Source organism: Bidens hawaiensis, unplaced genomic scaffold, assembly GCF_021521415.1.
Source record: "Bidens hawaiensis isolate Kalapana, Puna unplaced genomic scaffold, B.hawaiensis_p1.1 tig00032456_1, whole genome shotgun sequence".
Classification (NCBI taxonomy): domain Eukaryota; kingdom Viridiplantae; phylum Streptophyta; class Magnoliopsida; order Asterales; family Asteraceae; genus Bidens; species Bidens hawaiensis.
The window spans coordinates 191127-208329 of record NW_027495535.1 but is presented as its reverse complement, the minus strand read 5'-3'; the positions used below and the strand labels follow the sequence as shown (position 1 = coordinate 208329).

Sequence of the window (17203 nt, the reverse complement as noted above, 5' to 3'; positions counted from 1 at the left end):
TGTTCTGGACTACCGCAGAGCATCCTTCATTTAGACATATAGTCGAAAGGCCCTCCAACTTCTTCTTGTTCGAAAGAAGATCTTTTAAGAATTTGGTATATTTAGGCATATGCTGAAGTGCCTCGAAAAATGGAAGATTGATTTTTAGCTGTTTAAACATGTCTAAGAAATGTCCATACTCCTGCGCATACTTCTGTCGCAGAAGAACGAGCAGGATACGAAACTCGAGTAAGATCGACTTCGGGACTCTTCTTATCTTCAATATTCTTCTCAACAACTTTCTCTGCAGGAGAGTCACCGTTTGACGCGGTACTTGCTGGGACTCACCTCTCGTGCATCCTCATAGGAATCTCCATCTCTATCTCCTCGTCCACTGGCTCCTCCTCATCTGCCGGCGGATGCTCTCTATCGCCTCCTCTGCCACTACGGGTGGTCACCGCCTTCAACTGTACATTCGGGTTAACCTCTGTGCTGCCCTGAAACACTCGGACCTGTTTATTAGGTAGCATTTGCTTCATCATCTCATCCACCTTTCGAGACATTTCAGGCATCAGCCCGAACTTTTGCACGCACAGGATACTCATGGAGGATGAGTACAAGCCTGTAATCCAACCTCAAAGGAGGCTCAACCCTAACATGTCGGAGGTGGTAAAAAAGGAGGTTATCAAACTCCTCGACGCGGGTCTGATCTATCCCATCTCTGATTATTCATGGGTGAGTCCCGTTCAGGTCGTCCCTAAGAAGGGAGGGATGACAGTTGTCACTAACGAATGTAACGAGCTTATTCCGACTAGGATAGTCACAGGTTGGCGGGTGTGCATCGACTACAAGAGACTTAACGCCACTACTAGGAAAGACCACTTTCCTCTTCCGTTCATCGATCAGATGTTGGAGTGTCTGTCGGGGAGACAGTTTTACTGTTTTCTTGATGGATTTTCAGGTTATTTCCAGATCCCGGTCGCACATGAGGATCGAAAAGACCACTTTTACATGCCCATACGGTACCTTCGTGTACAAATGTATGCCTTTCGGGTTATGTAATGCTCCGGCTACTTTCCAGCGTTGCATGGTAGCGATATTCCAAGACATGATCGAGAGTTCCATGGAGGTTTTCATAGATGATTTTTCAGTATACGGGGACTCATTCGATCAATGTCTTTCTAATCTTGAGAGGATGATGAAGCGGTGCATAGAGACGAAGTTGATGTTGAACTGGGAGAAGTGCCACTTCATGGTGACTGAAGGCATTGTGCTTGGGCACAAGATTTCGCAAGACGTTATTAAGGTACACAGAGCTAAAAGCGACACCATCAGTAGACTTCCTCCACCGACTATTATGAAATCCGTTCGTAGTTTTCTCGGGCATGCGGATTTTTATTGTAGGTTCATTAGAGATTTTTCTAAGATCACCCGGCCCATGACTCGCCTTCTAGAAAAGAACGTCGCATTCGACTTTGATGCTGATTGTCTGAAGGCGTTTGAGTTTCTCAAGGGGCAGTTGGTTAATGCCCCTATCTTAGTAGCACCCGACTGGAGCTTACCCTTCGAGCTCATATGCGACGCTAGTGATTTTGCAGTCGTGGCTGTTTTAGGTCAGCGGAAGGACAAGCACTTCCATCATATCTATTACGCGAGTAAGACCCTCAATGATGCTTAGGAGAATTACACGACTACTGAGAAGTAGCTTCTAGCAGTGGTCTTCGTGTTCGACAAATTTCGTTCTTATCTCGTGCTATCCAAAACCATCGTTTATACTGATCATGCGGCATTGCGATACCTTTTCGCCAAGAAATATGCCAAGCCTCGCCTGATACGATGGATTCTCTTGCTTTCCGAGTTTGATATTGAGATTAGAGATAAAAAGGGAGCGGAGAATGTACCTGCAGATCACTTATCACGTCTGGAGGATCCGAAGAAAGAGGAGATTAGAGAGGATGCCATCGGGGATAAGTTTCCTCACGAGTCGTTGATGATGGTGAGAGTGAGATTTGAGAGAGAACCAGTTATGTGCATAAGTGCTGAACAGGAGGGTCTACCATGGTTCTCTAACATTGCAAATTATCTGGCCGAAGGAGTAGTGGTCAAGGGGATGAGTTATCAGCGGAGGAGGAAGTTTTTTTGCAGACGCTAGCCACTACATATGGGATGGGCCGTATTTGTTTCGTGTAGGCGCCGATTGAGTGTTGAGGAGATGTGTGAGTAGGGAAGAGGGTCATGAGATTCTTTGGCATTGTCATGAGGGTTTAACTAGAGGCCACCATGGTTCGTCTTCCACCACTAGGAAAGTTCTAGATTCAGGCTTTTATTGGCCATCGATTTTCAAAGACTCGCACTTGTTTGTCAGACAGTGTGACACATGTCAGCGCACTCGTAACATCTCATCCCTTAATGAGATGCCCCAAAACCCTATTCAGGTTTGTGAGGTTTTCGACGTTTGGGGCATTGATTTCATGGGTCCATTCCTTTCTTCTCGAGGGAACCGATACATTCTCGTGGCTATCGACTACGTTTCCAAGTGAGTTAAGGCTCAAGCCTTGCCCACTAATGACGCCCGAGTTGTAGTGAGATTCTTGAAGAGGTTGTTCTGTCGGTTTGGTACTCCCAAGGCCTTGATTAGCGATAGGGGCACACAATTCTGCAATGCGCAGAAGGAGAAGAATTTGACACGGTATGGGGTCACTCATCGGTTGTCCACCGCCTATCATCCACAGACGAGCGGGCAAGTGGAGAACGCAAATCGAGGAGTGAAGCGAATTCTGGAGAAACTGTCGGCAAGAACCGAAAGGACTGGTCTGACAAGTTGGATGACGCACTTTGGGCTTTCCGTACAGGGTTTAAAACGCCTATTGGGACCACGCCTTTTAGGATGATTTACGGGAAAGCGTGTCATCTACGGGTTGAGTTGGAGCATATAGCATATTGGGCGTTGAGATTCATTAATCTTGACTTGACCCAAGCCGCGAAAAACAGGTTTCTCCAAATTCATGAGGTAGAGGAGCTGAGAGATGAGGCGTATGCGAGATCATGGAGTTATAAGGAGCGTACGAAGGAGTTACACGATCGAAAGGTGAGGAAAGTGAAAGAGTTCAAGTGTGGGGATCGGGTGTTGGTTTATAATTCCCGTCTGAAGTTATTTCCAGGTAAGCTTAGATCGAGATGGGTTGGTCCGTATACGGTGAAGGCGGCATTCCCGCATGGTGCAGTTGAGTTAGTTGATCATAAGGGGAGAGCGTGGAAGGTGAACGGCCATAGGTTAAAGCACTATATCGGTAGGCCGGTTGATTCGGTCAAGGAAGATGTATTTCTCCTCGATATCCCTACTTTGATTGCTTGATAGGAATAGGCCTCGGGTAATACCCGAGTGTAGAGTTTGTTTACTTCTTATTTTTTTCCTTTATTTTTGTATTTTGAGTCAGTTTTATTTTTTAGAGTCTGTTTGATGTCTGCTTTGGGTGCTTTGAGCTTTGTTTTGCAGGTTTGGATACTTTCGTTCGTACTCAATCTCCATTCGGACGGGGGCGTTATGAGCTTATTTGATTGTAGAGGGTACCCAAAAGCTGCGGCCGCGAATGAAATGCTATACGGTCGCTTTATCAGAACATGACATACGATTATCACTGCCATATTACCATGGGAGTATGTTCCATTGTCTTTATGTTTTGTTTTATTTTACTTTATTTATGCTTTATTTTTGTCTTTTTCCTGTATTCAATTGAGGACAATGCGAAATTTAAGTGTGGGGATGGGAAACTGGCGTTTTTAGATTTACAAAAAAAATTATAAAAAATAAAAAAAACGAAAAAAAAAGTTATATTGGAAAAAAAAAGTGAAATTTTTTAAAAAAACAAATGTCTCAAAAATTCTTTTGCGCATAATGGAAAATGATATCGTTGTTTAAGGTTGATCTTTTAAAACTACTATTATATATGAGATTAAATAAAAGATAGCACACTTAATTTGGGATGTGTCGGTAGGCCCAACTAGCTTTGATAGCCCTTTTTAGCAGATTTTATATATCTAATAATTTTGAAAAAACGGTGAAACAGAATTTCGATGCTTAGGGAGGATTACCATAATCTAAAAACTTTGAGATGGTAAGACTTAGATGCACTTAAACCAGCACACCATCACATGTCCATCTTTTTACGAGCTTAGAAAATAGTTATATATTTAGGGTGATATATAAAAAAAAGAAAAAAAAGAAGTATGTTTTGAAAGTATATTCCAAGAATTGGTCCAAAAAGCAAATGAAGTGAGAGATTATGTATTGTAAAATGCCAAAGAAGCATTCTCAAAATTAGTAAAAGAGGCCAAAGATGCACATACTAGACGGGGCTGAGAGTTTACGTGTTACCAAGGGGATAGTGACTCTGAGGATACACTATTGGGGCTCGTGGTTTTTAGCCACTAAATATCAAATTAGGGATTTATAGGACAAAGTCCAATAATATTTAGGAATTGCTCTTAAGGCCTTCACATGACAATTCATCCATCAAATTCCACCGAGTGCATCTACTTATTACAATCAACGAGTCCTTGGCTTATGGTGATTTGTCGAACCAGTCTGCTTCGACTCTATTTCTTCTAACTCTCTTTGTCTGAGATGGGGTAGGTGTAGCTGTAGCTTTTGAACTTTAAAACGCTTAATGCAATTGGGGCTTGATAGGCTGGTGGTTGGGTTTAGGTGGACAACAATATCAATCACGGTTTTTACGTTTATCTATGCTTAAAAAATTAACCTATATGTTTTAAAGATCGACTTTGAATTATGATTACATTGCATTATATTTTTCGAGGACGAAAAAAGTTTAAATGTGGGGATATTTGATGTGATCTAAATTATATACATATTATTATATATATTTCCTACACTTTTAAGTACATTTGAGCCAAGTTTTTATTGAATAATATTATTAGTTGGTTCATATGTGAGTTTTTAACCTTTTAAAAGAAGTAATTAAACTCAACAATATTGACTATTTATCAGTTCATTTATTTTACACATCATTAAAACTAATTATGAATTTAACAATCTGTCATTAAATATTGAATAAATATGAAGAGATTGTTTGAAAGTATTTAATGGTCATTAAAATGAATTAATTTTTTCATTGCTGAAATGTCGTGAGGTTCAAAGAAAAAGAAAGAATATTATAATTGTGATTCATGTAATTCTTTAAATCTCCTGATAATTAATTCAGTTTTTATTATTCTTTAATTGGTTAACAGGAAATTAAATAGAAAAGAGATTTAATATGCTAAAAACGAAGTGGGTTATGGAGTTGAATATTGGTTGATGGGTCGGTCACTTAATAGCCAAGAAAAAGAGGTAATTAAAGTTATTGGCTTGAAAACTTGAAGAACAGTCGGCTACAAGGATTATTAATAGAGATACCCTACATCAGCCGCAAAACATCATTGTTATTATTATAATTTTCGAGAGAGAAGAAAAGAGAAAGAAAGGAGCGCAACTTAATTCAAGTAAAGGCTTTGGGTTCACAAATACTCAACCAATCTTCATTATTATTTGGTTGGATTCTATTATTATTTTTATAAACTCCATTATTGATCTTAGTTTGTTTATTATTTTGAACATGATTATTGGCTAAACACTTTTAGTTATCTAGGCCTGTGATGATGTTTTGTTGACTGTTTTGGAGTTGTCGGTTTTCGGGTTTTGTTTTTTGGGATTTTGATTAATTAAAAGTTTTGATCAGATTTATTTGATGTGTCTCATGCGTATTTGCTTTTGATTTGTGTCTAAATGAATGTTTCACATGTTGTTTGATTGATTGTCTGTCAATTATAGGTTGCATAATAGGGTTGTCTAATGTGTGTCTGCAACTTGTTGATGGTCTATTGAGCTCATTCACCATAGAAACTGTTTTTGGCATATTATTAGAAGTTTATATTCTTACTAGCTTAAATATCTAACGAGAGATAAGTTGTCGGGTTTGTCTGCCTAGTTAGGGTTTTAGGTTAAATTATCTGACAGGAGGTTTGCCTATTTTTGCCTTAATTTCACTGTTTACCCGTGTCCTTTAGACTATTCAAAAACCACCCCGTGTACTTAGGTGCATTGAGATAGTGAAATCGACGAATTGGCTGTTTTCTATGGTAATTAATCATAGTTGGTGAACTGACAGGTGAACCAATAAGCCGGTGTTTTTACATGATCTCTAAGATTTCTTTTAGGTGACACCTTGAGAGTGATTAAGGATCCATTAAGTTTCCTAGAACTTCATACCTTTAGATTTCCGGTTCCCATAGCATTTTCCCGTAACCGATAAAAGCCCGAGTCTTCACAATTCAGATTCCTTGCCTAGGTAACTCTTGCTCTCATTTGAATTTACTAAAGTCTTATTCGGTAATTTAATTTTCTAGTTTGCTTTAATTTAATTAAGTAATTAGTTTAATTAATTATTAGTTTTTAAAATAAAATAAATAAAAATCCAAAAATATATATTTTCTTAATTATTACAATAAAATTAGCTTTTAGAACTAGTCTCGTTAACTAAATAGTGTCTCTAGGGTTCGATATTCCCGGTCTTCCCATAGCTATTCTACACCCGATTGGTTCACTTGCCTGCTGCTAGTGGTTCGGTTTAGGGTATTCTAGGTTTTTATTACTTGTTGTGCTTGGTCATTATTTGCTAAAATTTTATATACCACTTCGTGCACATCAATAACGAATGAGCCTCATTCGCTATACAATCCATAGTGAGTGAGCCATTTTACAATATATATTCATACTAGAATAATGATAACTTATTCGATTGCTACGGACACCAAAACCGTGCACTAAAAAACTCCCCCTTTTCCGTAGCTCTCGATTACTTTAACCTCGAATACTTTAATTGAAAATCACCAGTCACAAATCATGCACTAACATACTCCCCCTTGATTGATGATTCTCGGGCTTGTGCAGATGGACATATCTTTAAGTCTTCTCAGCAAACCAATAACTTGTAGCCTCTCATATCAGATCTCCCCCCTCAAAGTGAGAAACTCTTGGAGATCATCCCGATCATCCACTGGCGTATGATATGGTTCACCCTTTCAATAATCAGCAGCAAGTCATCAGCTATCCTTCAGCACCGGTAAAGAAAACATATCTTTACGTTCAACCTCATCACACATCTTCATGAACAACCCGATCATTCAACATCTTTTACTTCGTTTTCCCTCTCTTGATAACGTTTATCCCAAATAACTCTTTGAAGCTCTTCCACATCCCATTCGCAAAGATGCACTAATGTTCGAGCATATGATTCGGAGTTCCAACCTCCACTAATAAACCCCAAATGATCAAATTCTTCAATCCAATGACAAAACTCGTATATTCTTAAATAAGATCTACCCGTTCGAGAATCGTCCCCTTCAACATAAGTAATCCGCCGTATACTCGTAGCCAATATAGTCAGGATCAAAGTCCCTCAGAAAGAAGTGAACGAATAGACACTCGTATCCCACATAGTCAGGTTTCAATCTCGAACAAACCAATCAGCAATCGAAGAGCAACTGCAGTCTTGAACTCCGTCTAACGTAGCTTTTCAATCATTAATTACCACCCGAATTGCAGTAATTTTTCAAGAAACCTTGCAAATGTAAGAAGATGTAAGCTAAATAAACTCAAATGAAAATTTTATCTCCCCCTTTTCTTGACAAATTCAGCAAGGTCTTGAACAATCTTCAAAACTCACAAACAAACTCCTCTTTAAATTACATGTGCTCTCCCCCTCGGCCAGTAGAAACACGTAAAAATTCGACCAGAAAATATATTACCAAAATTTGCACGAAGAGTCTCCAATACATTAGGAATATCTCGGAAAAATTTTGTTTAAGAAAAATTTTATCGATTTTCCTGCCAAAAAATCACTGAAATTTATCGAAAAATAAATATTTTTACCAAAATTTTCAAGAATGAAGTCTCACTAATGAGAAGTATTCAAGAAAAAATTCAATCAAGAAAAATTTTCCCGCCAAATTTCTTTTTTTTTAAATGAATGGCCTCTCCATTCGTTAACTTAGTTCGTTATCTTCATTCGTTAACTTAATCACCATTCGTCAACCAGTCACTCATTCGTTACATACTTAACGAATGTACTCAATTCGTTATAAATTACCATCTTAATTCGTTATAACAATTACACGAATGGCCTTCCATTCGTTAAGATTTCCACTTCGTCATACACATTAACGAATTATCTTACTTCGTTATCATTAACTTAAAGAATTGCCTCCATTCGTTAGAACATTGACCTGATACGTTATCAACCCTCATTCGTTATAAATTAACCCTTCTCATTCGTTAAACACCCGTAACGAATCAGCTATAGTAGATTCGTTAAACTCCCGTAACGAATCAGCTACAGTAACATAATGAATCAGCTATAGTAACATAACGAATCAGCTACAGTAACATAACGAATTAGGTTGTTAGATCTGAACTGTCACCAGAAAAACGTGTTTCGCCGGAAAATACTGTTACGGTGGCCGGAATCTGCAATTTTGAACTTCATCAATGGCAGATTCATCAAAACACCATAATGTACTATGAAAATCACACCGAACACTCAGATTTTCATCAAGATTTCAAATATATCATCCAATTAACTTAACAAACACTGAATCATCATAAACTGAATCAAACAGTAACATGCTCTTCTATGGTGGATTCTTCAATACACCATAATTTAACACCAAATTATACCAGAAGCTTCGTATTACCTTAACTAACACGAATCTACCATCAAAATAACATAACAACCACTGATTTGATATGAATCTGATCAAACAGTACCTTGCTCTTCCATGGTGAATCACTAAATGATTACGATTGTGATATCGTATACCACGAAGGAAAAGCCAGCGTTGTGGCTGATGCCTTAAGTAGAAAAGAACACGAAAAGCCAAGGAGAGTTCGAGCTCTCAGATTGGAACTCAAAATTGATACCAGATTAAGGAAGCTCTGAAGTTGGCACTGGAAGAAGGGAATATTAAAGCCGAAAAAGAAAATGGTACCATTGATCAATTGGTTAAAGGAAGTGATGAAATACTTAGACTCGACAAGAGAATTTGGATACCGATAATTGAAAACTTAAGAGAGAAGATAATCGAAGAAGCACATGAGTCAAAGTACATGATGCATTCATGCAATAACAAGATGTATCATAATCTAAAAGACGATTATTAGTGGATTGGTATGAAGAAGGATATTGTTGTCTATGTTGCCAAATGCTTGATGTGTTCCAAAGTAAAAGCCGAACATCAAAAGTCGTTAGGATTACTAAAACAACCAAAAATACCAATATGGAAATGGGATATGATAACCATGAATTTCATTATGATACCAATTGTAGAAACGTCATAGAGCCTGGATCTAGCCGCTAACCCGAATACATCAATCATACAATATGAACACGAATTCGAATACGGTTAAATAGATACTTTATTGATAGATTATGATGAATACATTATTTTGAGTATAATAACTTATGGAGATGATAATAACTTAGATCTCTCTCTCTCTCTCTCTCTCTCTCTCACTATGTACACTCTCCCTCATAATTATGAACGGGAGCTACCTATTTATGGCTAAAGCTCCCATTCGTTAAGTTAGTCTAATTCGTTATATTTTAGTAACGAATTAGACACCATTCGTTATGCTTCCATAACGAATGGGTAATAACTTAACGAACTAGCCATCATTCGTTATGCCTTCATAACGAAAGGGGCCTCCGTTCATTATATTACATAATAACTTAGCTAATAGTCTAGTTAACTAACGAATGGGCCTCATTCGCTATACAATCCATAGTGAATGGGCCATTTTATAATAAATATTCATACTAGACTATCTATAACTTATTCGATTGCTATGGACACCAAAACCGTGCACTAACACATTATGAAGTTACCTAAAACTTCTCGTCAAAATAATGCAATCAGGGTTATTTTAGACAGGCTTACCAAGTTTGCTAATTTCATTCCTATACAAGAAACATATATCATGGATAAGTTAGCACAATTATATGTAGAGAACATAGTATCCTTACATTGTGTGCCGCTATCCATCATCTCCTTTGATAGAGATAGTTGTTTCACCTCGAACTTTTGGTCAAGTTTTCAAAAAGCTATGGGGACACGACTAAATCTAAGCACCGCAGATCATCCTCAAACTGATGGACAGAGTGAACGCACAATTCAAACTTTGGAAGATATGCCTTGTGCCTATGTAATTGATCTAGGAGGAAGTTGGGATACTCATCTTTCTCTAATGGAATTCTCGTACAACAATAGTTATCATACGAGTATCCAAATGGCACCATTTGAAGCACTGTATGGACAGAAATTTAGAACACCTGTATGTTGGTCAGAGACAGGTGATAATCAATTGTCAGGACCCAAAATTGTTCAAAGAACCACCGATCAAGTTATTCAAATACATGAACGATTGAAAGCAGCAAGAGATAGGCAGAAAAGTGATGCGGACATTCACCGCAAACAATTGGAATTAAAAGAAGGGGATAAAGTTTTACTCAAGGTATCACTCTGGAAAGGAGTAGTACGATTTGAAAAGAAAGGAATACCTTGGTTTTTACCATTAAAGCAGAAAGCGCCCAAAAGAAGTGAGTGACTCAAGAAAGGCCATCGCTCTTCTCTCTTGACCTGAGACTTGGGGGAGTTCTGTGAGCGAGGAGCGAGTCCACGCTTCATTCAACCATTCAAAATACTTGAAAGGATTGGACCAGTTGCTTATCGAAGAGTTACCTAAAAAAATGAAGGGCATTCACGATGTGTTCCAGATATCCAATTTACGCAAGTGTTTAGCCGATGAAACTCTTGTAATGCCTTTAAAGGATGTTAAAATCAATGAGAAACTTAAATTTGTTTAAAAACGATTCAAATCGAAGATAGCATGATCAAGTTTCTCAAGCATAAGTGACTCAAGTTAGTGAAAGTCAAATGGGATTCAAGACGAGGACCCGAGTATACATGGAAACTCGAGTCAGAAATGAAGAAGAAATATCCACATCTATTCCAATAAATCTCGAGTACGAGATTACTCAAAAGGTGGGGAGGATGTAACACCGCTTAAAATACCCCTTGGAATTTAGCCACTTATGTCAATCTTATAAACTCTAGGGAAAAAAATTGGAATTCTGAAAATTTCAACCCATCGCGATACGCGACGGGATAACAATGACCCATCGCGTAATGCGATGGAATTGGACATTAGGGCGGCTTCACGATACGCTACCGCCTAATCTATCGGACCATCGCATAACGCGATGACCCCGTTAAGCAACCGGGTACACGTGTCCAACCACATGTCACCATGTGGCACGATATGACAGGCCGCGTGGCAACACGTGGCATTTTCACAAAATTGCGGCGTCGCGATACGCGACGACCGGCTACATACTCCATCGTGTATCGCGATGAAGTGAAATTTTCACCTATAAATAGGAGGTTACATGATTGAACCCATTTCATCCCAAAACACCTTCATTTACACACACATAAGCCTAGGGAAGCGTGCCCGATTGTCATGACGAGCCGAAGTTCCGTTTTCTCGAAGTTCGTGCAAGTATCAAAGTTCTAATCAAGTAATCGATCGTATAAGCGAGTTAGATCAAGATCCTACCCATTCACATCTTATTAAGTGTTCGTATTAAGGTAGGATTTGTGTTTAAGTTATTTAAGTTATATCTTAAACTTCAATCAAGGCTATGGCCTTCAACCTTGAAAGTATTTTATAACATTCACAAAAGATTTTCATAAGCGTCGCTTCTTGTTGAAGTAATGTTAACAAAGTTACATTTTGACGGGCATGTAGTAACTATAAGGGGGATATCACTAGTAGTGAGTTTCTTGCCTAAGGAAAAGTAATTCGTATAAATCCCAATCAACCGCGGAACCCGTTTACTTACCTGGAGAAACTCACCAACGTGTTAGAACCTATTAAGTCAAAGCATGCTATATCAAACGTCACATTAAAGCAAATGTTTTCATTCAAAGACAAAGTTAAAAAATTTATCAATATTAAGCTTAAGGGCAATAGCTTAATCAATAAACACAATCCAATATTTATAAGAACCTATTTATGTATAGGTTAATATCATTCTCAATCAAGAAAGGTTTCAAACGCACCGACAGTACAGGTGAATACATTAAACCTTTTCAGTAAAAGGCAGATGTATATTCTTAAAAGATAGATGAGTTGTTTATCTTATAAGGGTCGGTCAAAAGTTCATGCAAAAGTTTTAAAATGTTATAATACAAAATTGAAAATAAAAGTAACTCAGACCGATTACACATGTGTCTGGATCCAAACATAACTGAACAAGCAGCATGCTAAAAATCAGTCGGCAACAGCTCCTAGAGACCTCTTGAATTGTGTGTGTATGGCAGTGGTACAAAATCCCGGAAATAATGGATATTTCTGCTATGCTCGTACGGAAAACTATTTGTATTGTAACTATGCTTTAAATATTTTTAGAGTCATACGTGTTCACCAGCACATAGTTGATGTATTTTTCTCACCCATTGCAGGCAACTAAATATTAGTATGCTATAGCAAGGATTGGAGTCATCATGGAAATAGAGGCTCGCGTTACCAGATGGCTCAGTTTTTGATAGAAATCCTTGTAATATTAACAATGGTTTTGTAAACGAATACTTTGGTATTTAATTCCCAAGTAAATTTCTATGTAAATTAATATTTTAATCAATCTAAAAGTATTCAGCTAAAATAAACCCATAAACTCTTATATATTTACAAAACAGGTACCAACTATTGGTCACACTCCTAGGCCCTAAGTTAGGGTGTGACATGTCATTTCTCGGATTCCGGATCTAAGACAACAGATTTGTAGTTAGTAGGTTTGTCATTTGACTCAGCTACTAATAGGACTTCGGGACCATATAGATGCCATAGGTATTTAGAATTTGGTATGCGAGTCCTACTACTTCTGCGAACGCTCGTGTTTTTGCCATCCTTCCTTGACATCTACACACCTTCTAATAAGCTGATCAGCACCAATGCGGAAAAGATATGGATCGTCACAAAGGTAAAATTTAATGTCAGCAAAGAATTTCTTTTTTTGCTGGTAAGACATCTTTGGGAGGTATCCGTCAGCGAGATAGTTCGCGAAATCAGCAAACCATGGAAAACCTTCCTCTTGTGCAGTAACAAACATTAGACTCTCCGTCGGAAAACGATCGTCGATCCTAACTCCCGAATCTCCTAAATCAACTCCCTCTAGACGTGAAAGATGATCAGCCGCCACATTCTCGGCCCCCATTTTATCACGGATCTCTATATCGAACTCTTGAAGCAACAGGATCCATCGGATAAGACGAGGCTTAGCATCCTGCTTGCTGAAAAGATATCTAATAGCGGCATGATCCGTATAAACAATCGTTTTGGACAAAACTAGATAGAACCTAAATTTGTCGAAAGCGAACACCACAGCTAAAAGCTCATTTTCGGTGGTGGTATAGCTTTCCTGTGCGCCATTTAAGGTCCGGCTCGCGTAGTAGATCGGATGGAGGTGTTTATCCTTCCGTTGTCCAAGAACTGCTCCAACTGCGAAGTCGCTCGTGTCACACATCAACTCGAATGGTAACGACCAGTCGGGAGCAACCATGATTGGGGCGTTAACGAGTTTGTCTTTTAGATGATCAAACGCCTCGATACACTGCTCAGAAAAAACAAATGGAGCATCCTTCTCCAAAAGTTTGGTCATGGGTCTCGCGATTTTAGAAAAATCTTTGATGAACCGGCGGTAGAACCCGGCATGACCTAGAAAGCTACGAATTGATCTCACAGAAGTAGGCGGGGGAAGATTAGAAATGGTCTCGACCTTTGCCCGGTCAACCTCTATCCCCGCACTTGAGATCCGATGACCTTGAACAATGCCCTCGCGAACCATGAAATGACACTTCTCCCAGTTAAGGACTAGGTTGGTGTCAACGCAGCGGGACATCATCCTCTCGAGATTTGATAAACAATGATCGAAGGAACTCCCAAATACGGAAAAATCGTCCATGAACACCTCCATGGAGTCCTCGTCATATCATGGAAAATGGCCACCATACACCCCTGGAATGTGGCCGGAGCGTTACAAAGTCCGAACGGCATACGTTTGTAAGCAAACGTTCCGCAAGGACAGGTGAAAGTGGTTTTCTCCTGGTCGTCGGGAGCTATCGGAACCTGGAAGTACCCGGAGAAACCATCTAGGAAGCAGTAGTACTGATGACCTGCTAAACGCTCTAACATCTGATCAATGAATGGGAGAGGAAAGTGGTCTTTCCTGGTGGCATCATTCAGTAGGCGATAGTCGATGCAGACTCGCCATCCCGTCACAGTCCTCGTGGGAATAAGCTCGTTCCTCTCGTTGGTGACGACAGTCATGCCACCCTTTTTAAGAACCACTTGGACTGGACTCACCCAAGCACTATCAGAAATGGGGAAAATGATCCCCGCATCAAGGAGTTTAATGATCTCCTTCTTTACGACCTCTTGCATTTACGGATTAAGCCGCCGTTGCGGCTGGACAACAGTTTTGAAATTTTCCTCCATGAGGATTTTATGAGTGCAAAATGAAGGGTTGATACCCTTGATGTCGATAATCTTCCATGCAATAGCCTCCTTGTGCTCTCGTAGCACCCTCAACAACTACTCCTTCTCGACCTCGGTCAAAGCAGATGCAATGATAACCGGAAGCTTCCTCTCGTCATCTAAAAATGCATACTCAAGGTGGGAAGGTAAATCCTTAAGCTCTAAGGAAGGAGGAGGACTCTCGACCAAAGGTCGGTCCATCGGATCGTCTCGTACGATCTCAGCAGACACGCTAGATTCAGGGGTATGCGACTCGGTGTCGTCATTTAAGGACTAATTGGTTACGGCAACTATTTCAATCTCCGGAATCTCCCTATCGAGAATCTGGGTGTCGGAGGCAGATCCTCCACAAATTTCGCAGAGAAACTCCCCAACATGCTCCATGATGGTATCAATGAAGTATAAGGAGTCATCAGCAGACTTGGGGGGTTTCAGAGACTGTCGAAGGTCAAAAGTGACGTTCTCATCCCCAACTCTTAAGATTAATTTACCCTCGCAGACATCGATCAATGCCTGTGCAGTGGCAAGGAATGGTCGGCCCAAGAGGAGTGGGACACTATCGTCATCGTTCATGTCCAGGATGACAAAGTCCACCGGGAAGATGAACTTGTCGACACGAACAAGCATATTCTCGACCACCCCTCAGGGGTATTTCACAGAACGATCAGCAAGCTGGATACTTATACGGGTAGGCCTCGGTTCGCCTAGACCCAACTTGCGATACACGGAATACGGCATGAGATTAATACTGGCACCAAGATCCGCCAGCGCATGGACGACCGTATTATCACTCAATATGCAGGGAATTGTGAAACTCCCAGGATCGGACATCTTTTCTGGTAACTTTCTCTGCAAGACTGCAGAGCAACCAGCACTCAGAGGAATGGAAGAGACTTCGGCTAACTTCTCTTTGTTCGAAAGAATATCCTTAAGAAACTTTGCGTATTTGGGCATTTGCGTAAGTGCCTCAAGGAAAGGAATATTAAGATGAAGTTGCTTCAGAAGATCAAGAAATATGGAGTTCTGCTCCTCGTCTCTATCCCTACGGACTCTCCCGGGATATGGGAGTCTAGGTTTGTAGACTCTCGGTGGTGTGCTGGGTAATGGTTGGTTCTCGGCCTGTGCTGAACTTCCGGGGCTATGCCTCTGATGCACCTTGGCCGGTGGAGAATCCAACTGAATCTCCTCGTCTACCTGCTCCTCTACATCTACCGCAGGCTCGTTAACGTCTCCTCTCATCGCCTCTTGAATCACGTGCTCGCTACGTGCCCCTGCACCGCTCCTTGTCGTCACAGCCTTCGCGAACGCCTTCGGATTTTGTTCAGTGTTACTTGGAAGTGTACCTGGCAACCTCTCATTTAGACGACTTGCCATCTCTCCTATCTGACGCTCAAGATTTTGAATTGACGCTCCTTGATTTCTCATGAATGACTCGTGCTCCCAGAATTTCTCTTGAGTTTCTTTATGACGGGAGTCCTCTCGAGTTATGAGTTGCGACAGCATCTGTGTCTGATGTGCCATCATCTCCTCTAACGTGGGCTTCTTCTCCCCACTATTCGTTCCCTCACCGGAATCCTGGAATAGGTTCTGACGTTGCTGGAAGCCGGACTGATTTCCGTTCCTCCAGCTGGAATTTTGGTTACCTCTCCACCCCGAATTATAAGAACTGAAAGAATGTTGATTTCGGTTTGGATTATTAACGAAGTCGACTGCCTCCTCCTGGAAACCTACGGGGCACTGAACAGTATCATGTCCCCCTATACAGATCTCGCATAACTTACTTTTCACCTGCAAGTCCTTCACGATCTTTGCTAACGCTTCAACTTGTGCCGAAAGTGCGGTGCTCGTGTCGACCGAATGCATGCCGCGTGATAGGGAATCGACGGTTTTGGTACTCTTAACTGGTGGTCGCTGGTATCCACTCATGGCTAAACCGTTAAACAAGGCAATGCACTCATCCGTATCCTTCGTTGTCAGTAGGTTACCTCCTGCAGCTGTGTCGAGCATACTCTGAGTTGCGTACGTCACTCCGTTGTAGAACTTCTCAACAACCGCCCAGTCTTGTAGGCCGTGGTTTGGACATAACGCAAGTAGATTTTTGAACCTTTCCCACGCCTCGTAGAAGCTCTCGGTGTCCTCCATCTGGAAAGAATGAATTTGGTTATGAAAACGAGCGGCCTTAGCCGGAGGATCGTATTTTTCAAAAAATTGGGTCTGCATGGCAGCCCAAGTAGCAATGGATCCCTGTGGGAGGGACTCAAGCCACAGACTCGCATGATCAACGAGTAAGAACGGAAAGATTCGGAGTTTGATGGCGTCTTCGGATACGCCGGCAAGATGAAACATGTCGCAAATTCGTGTGATGCGAGTGATATGAGCATGTGGGTTCTCATGGAGTAACCCGTGAAATTGAGCAGAATGAGCAATCGTGTTCAGAACATTAGATAGAATCTGCCAAGTCGTTTGAACTCCTATAGCTGGTGGAGCAATGCTGGATCTCGCGCCAGCATCGACCGGACGGGCCCGGTCTGCAACTGTCCTCCTCGGTGGTGGATTCGCGTCGCCCATAATCCT

The 17203-nt window shown here is 40.5% G+C and overlaps 1 protein-coding gene across 1 annotated transcript; it reads left to right on the top strand.

The window, feature by feature from the left end:
• The first annotated feature begins 1231 nt into the window (after nt 1-1231).
• On the top strand, nt 1232-3334 carry LOC143583568 (uncharacterized). Its single transcript, XM_077065846.1, has 3 exons — nt 1232-1592; nt 1695-2093; nt 2649-3334. Exons 1-3 carry the CDS (start codon nt 1232-1234, stop codon nt 3332-3334), a joined length of 1446 nt encoding a protein of 481 aa, XP_076921961.1.
• The last annotated feature ends 13869 nt before the right edge of the window (nt 3335-17203 follow it).

Excerpts from the sequence above, each read along its gene's own strand:
- LOC143583568 (XM_077065846.1), top strand. The coding sequence starts at position 1,232 with ATGGTGACTGAAGGCATTGTGCTTGGGCACAAGATTTCGCAAGACGTT. Across the intron at positions 1,593-1,694 it reads TGCAGTCGTGGCTGTTTTAG|TGGTCTTCGTGTTCGACAAA; the intron begins GTCAGCGGAAGG and ends AGCTTCTAGCAG. Across the intron at positions 2,094-2,648 it reads AGTAGTGGTCAAGGGGATGA|AAGGAGAAGAATTTGACACG; the intron begins GTTATCAGCGGA and ends TGCAATGCGCAG.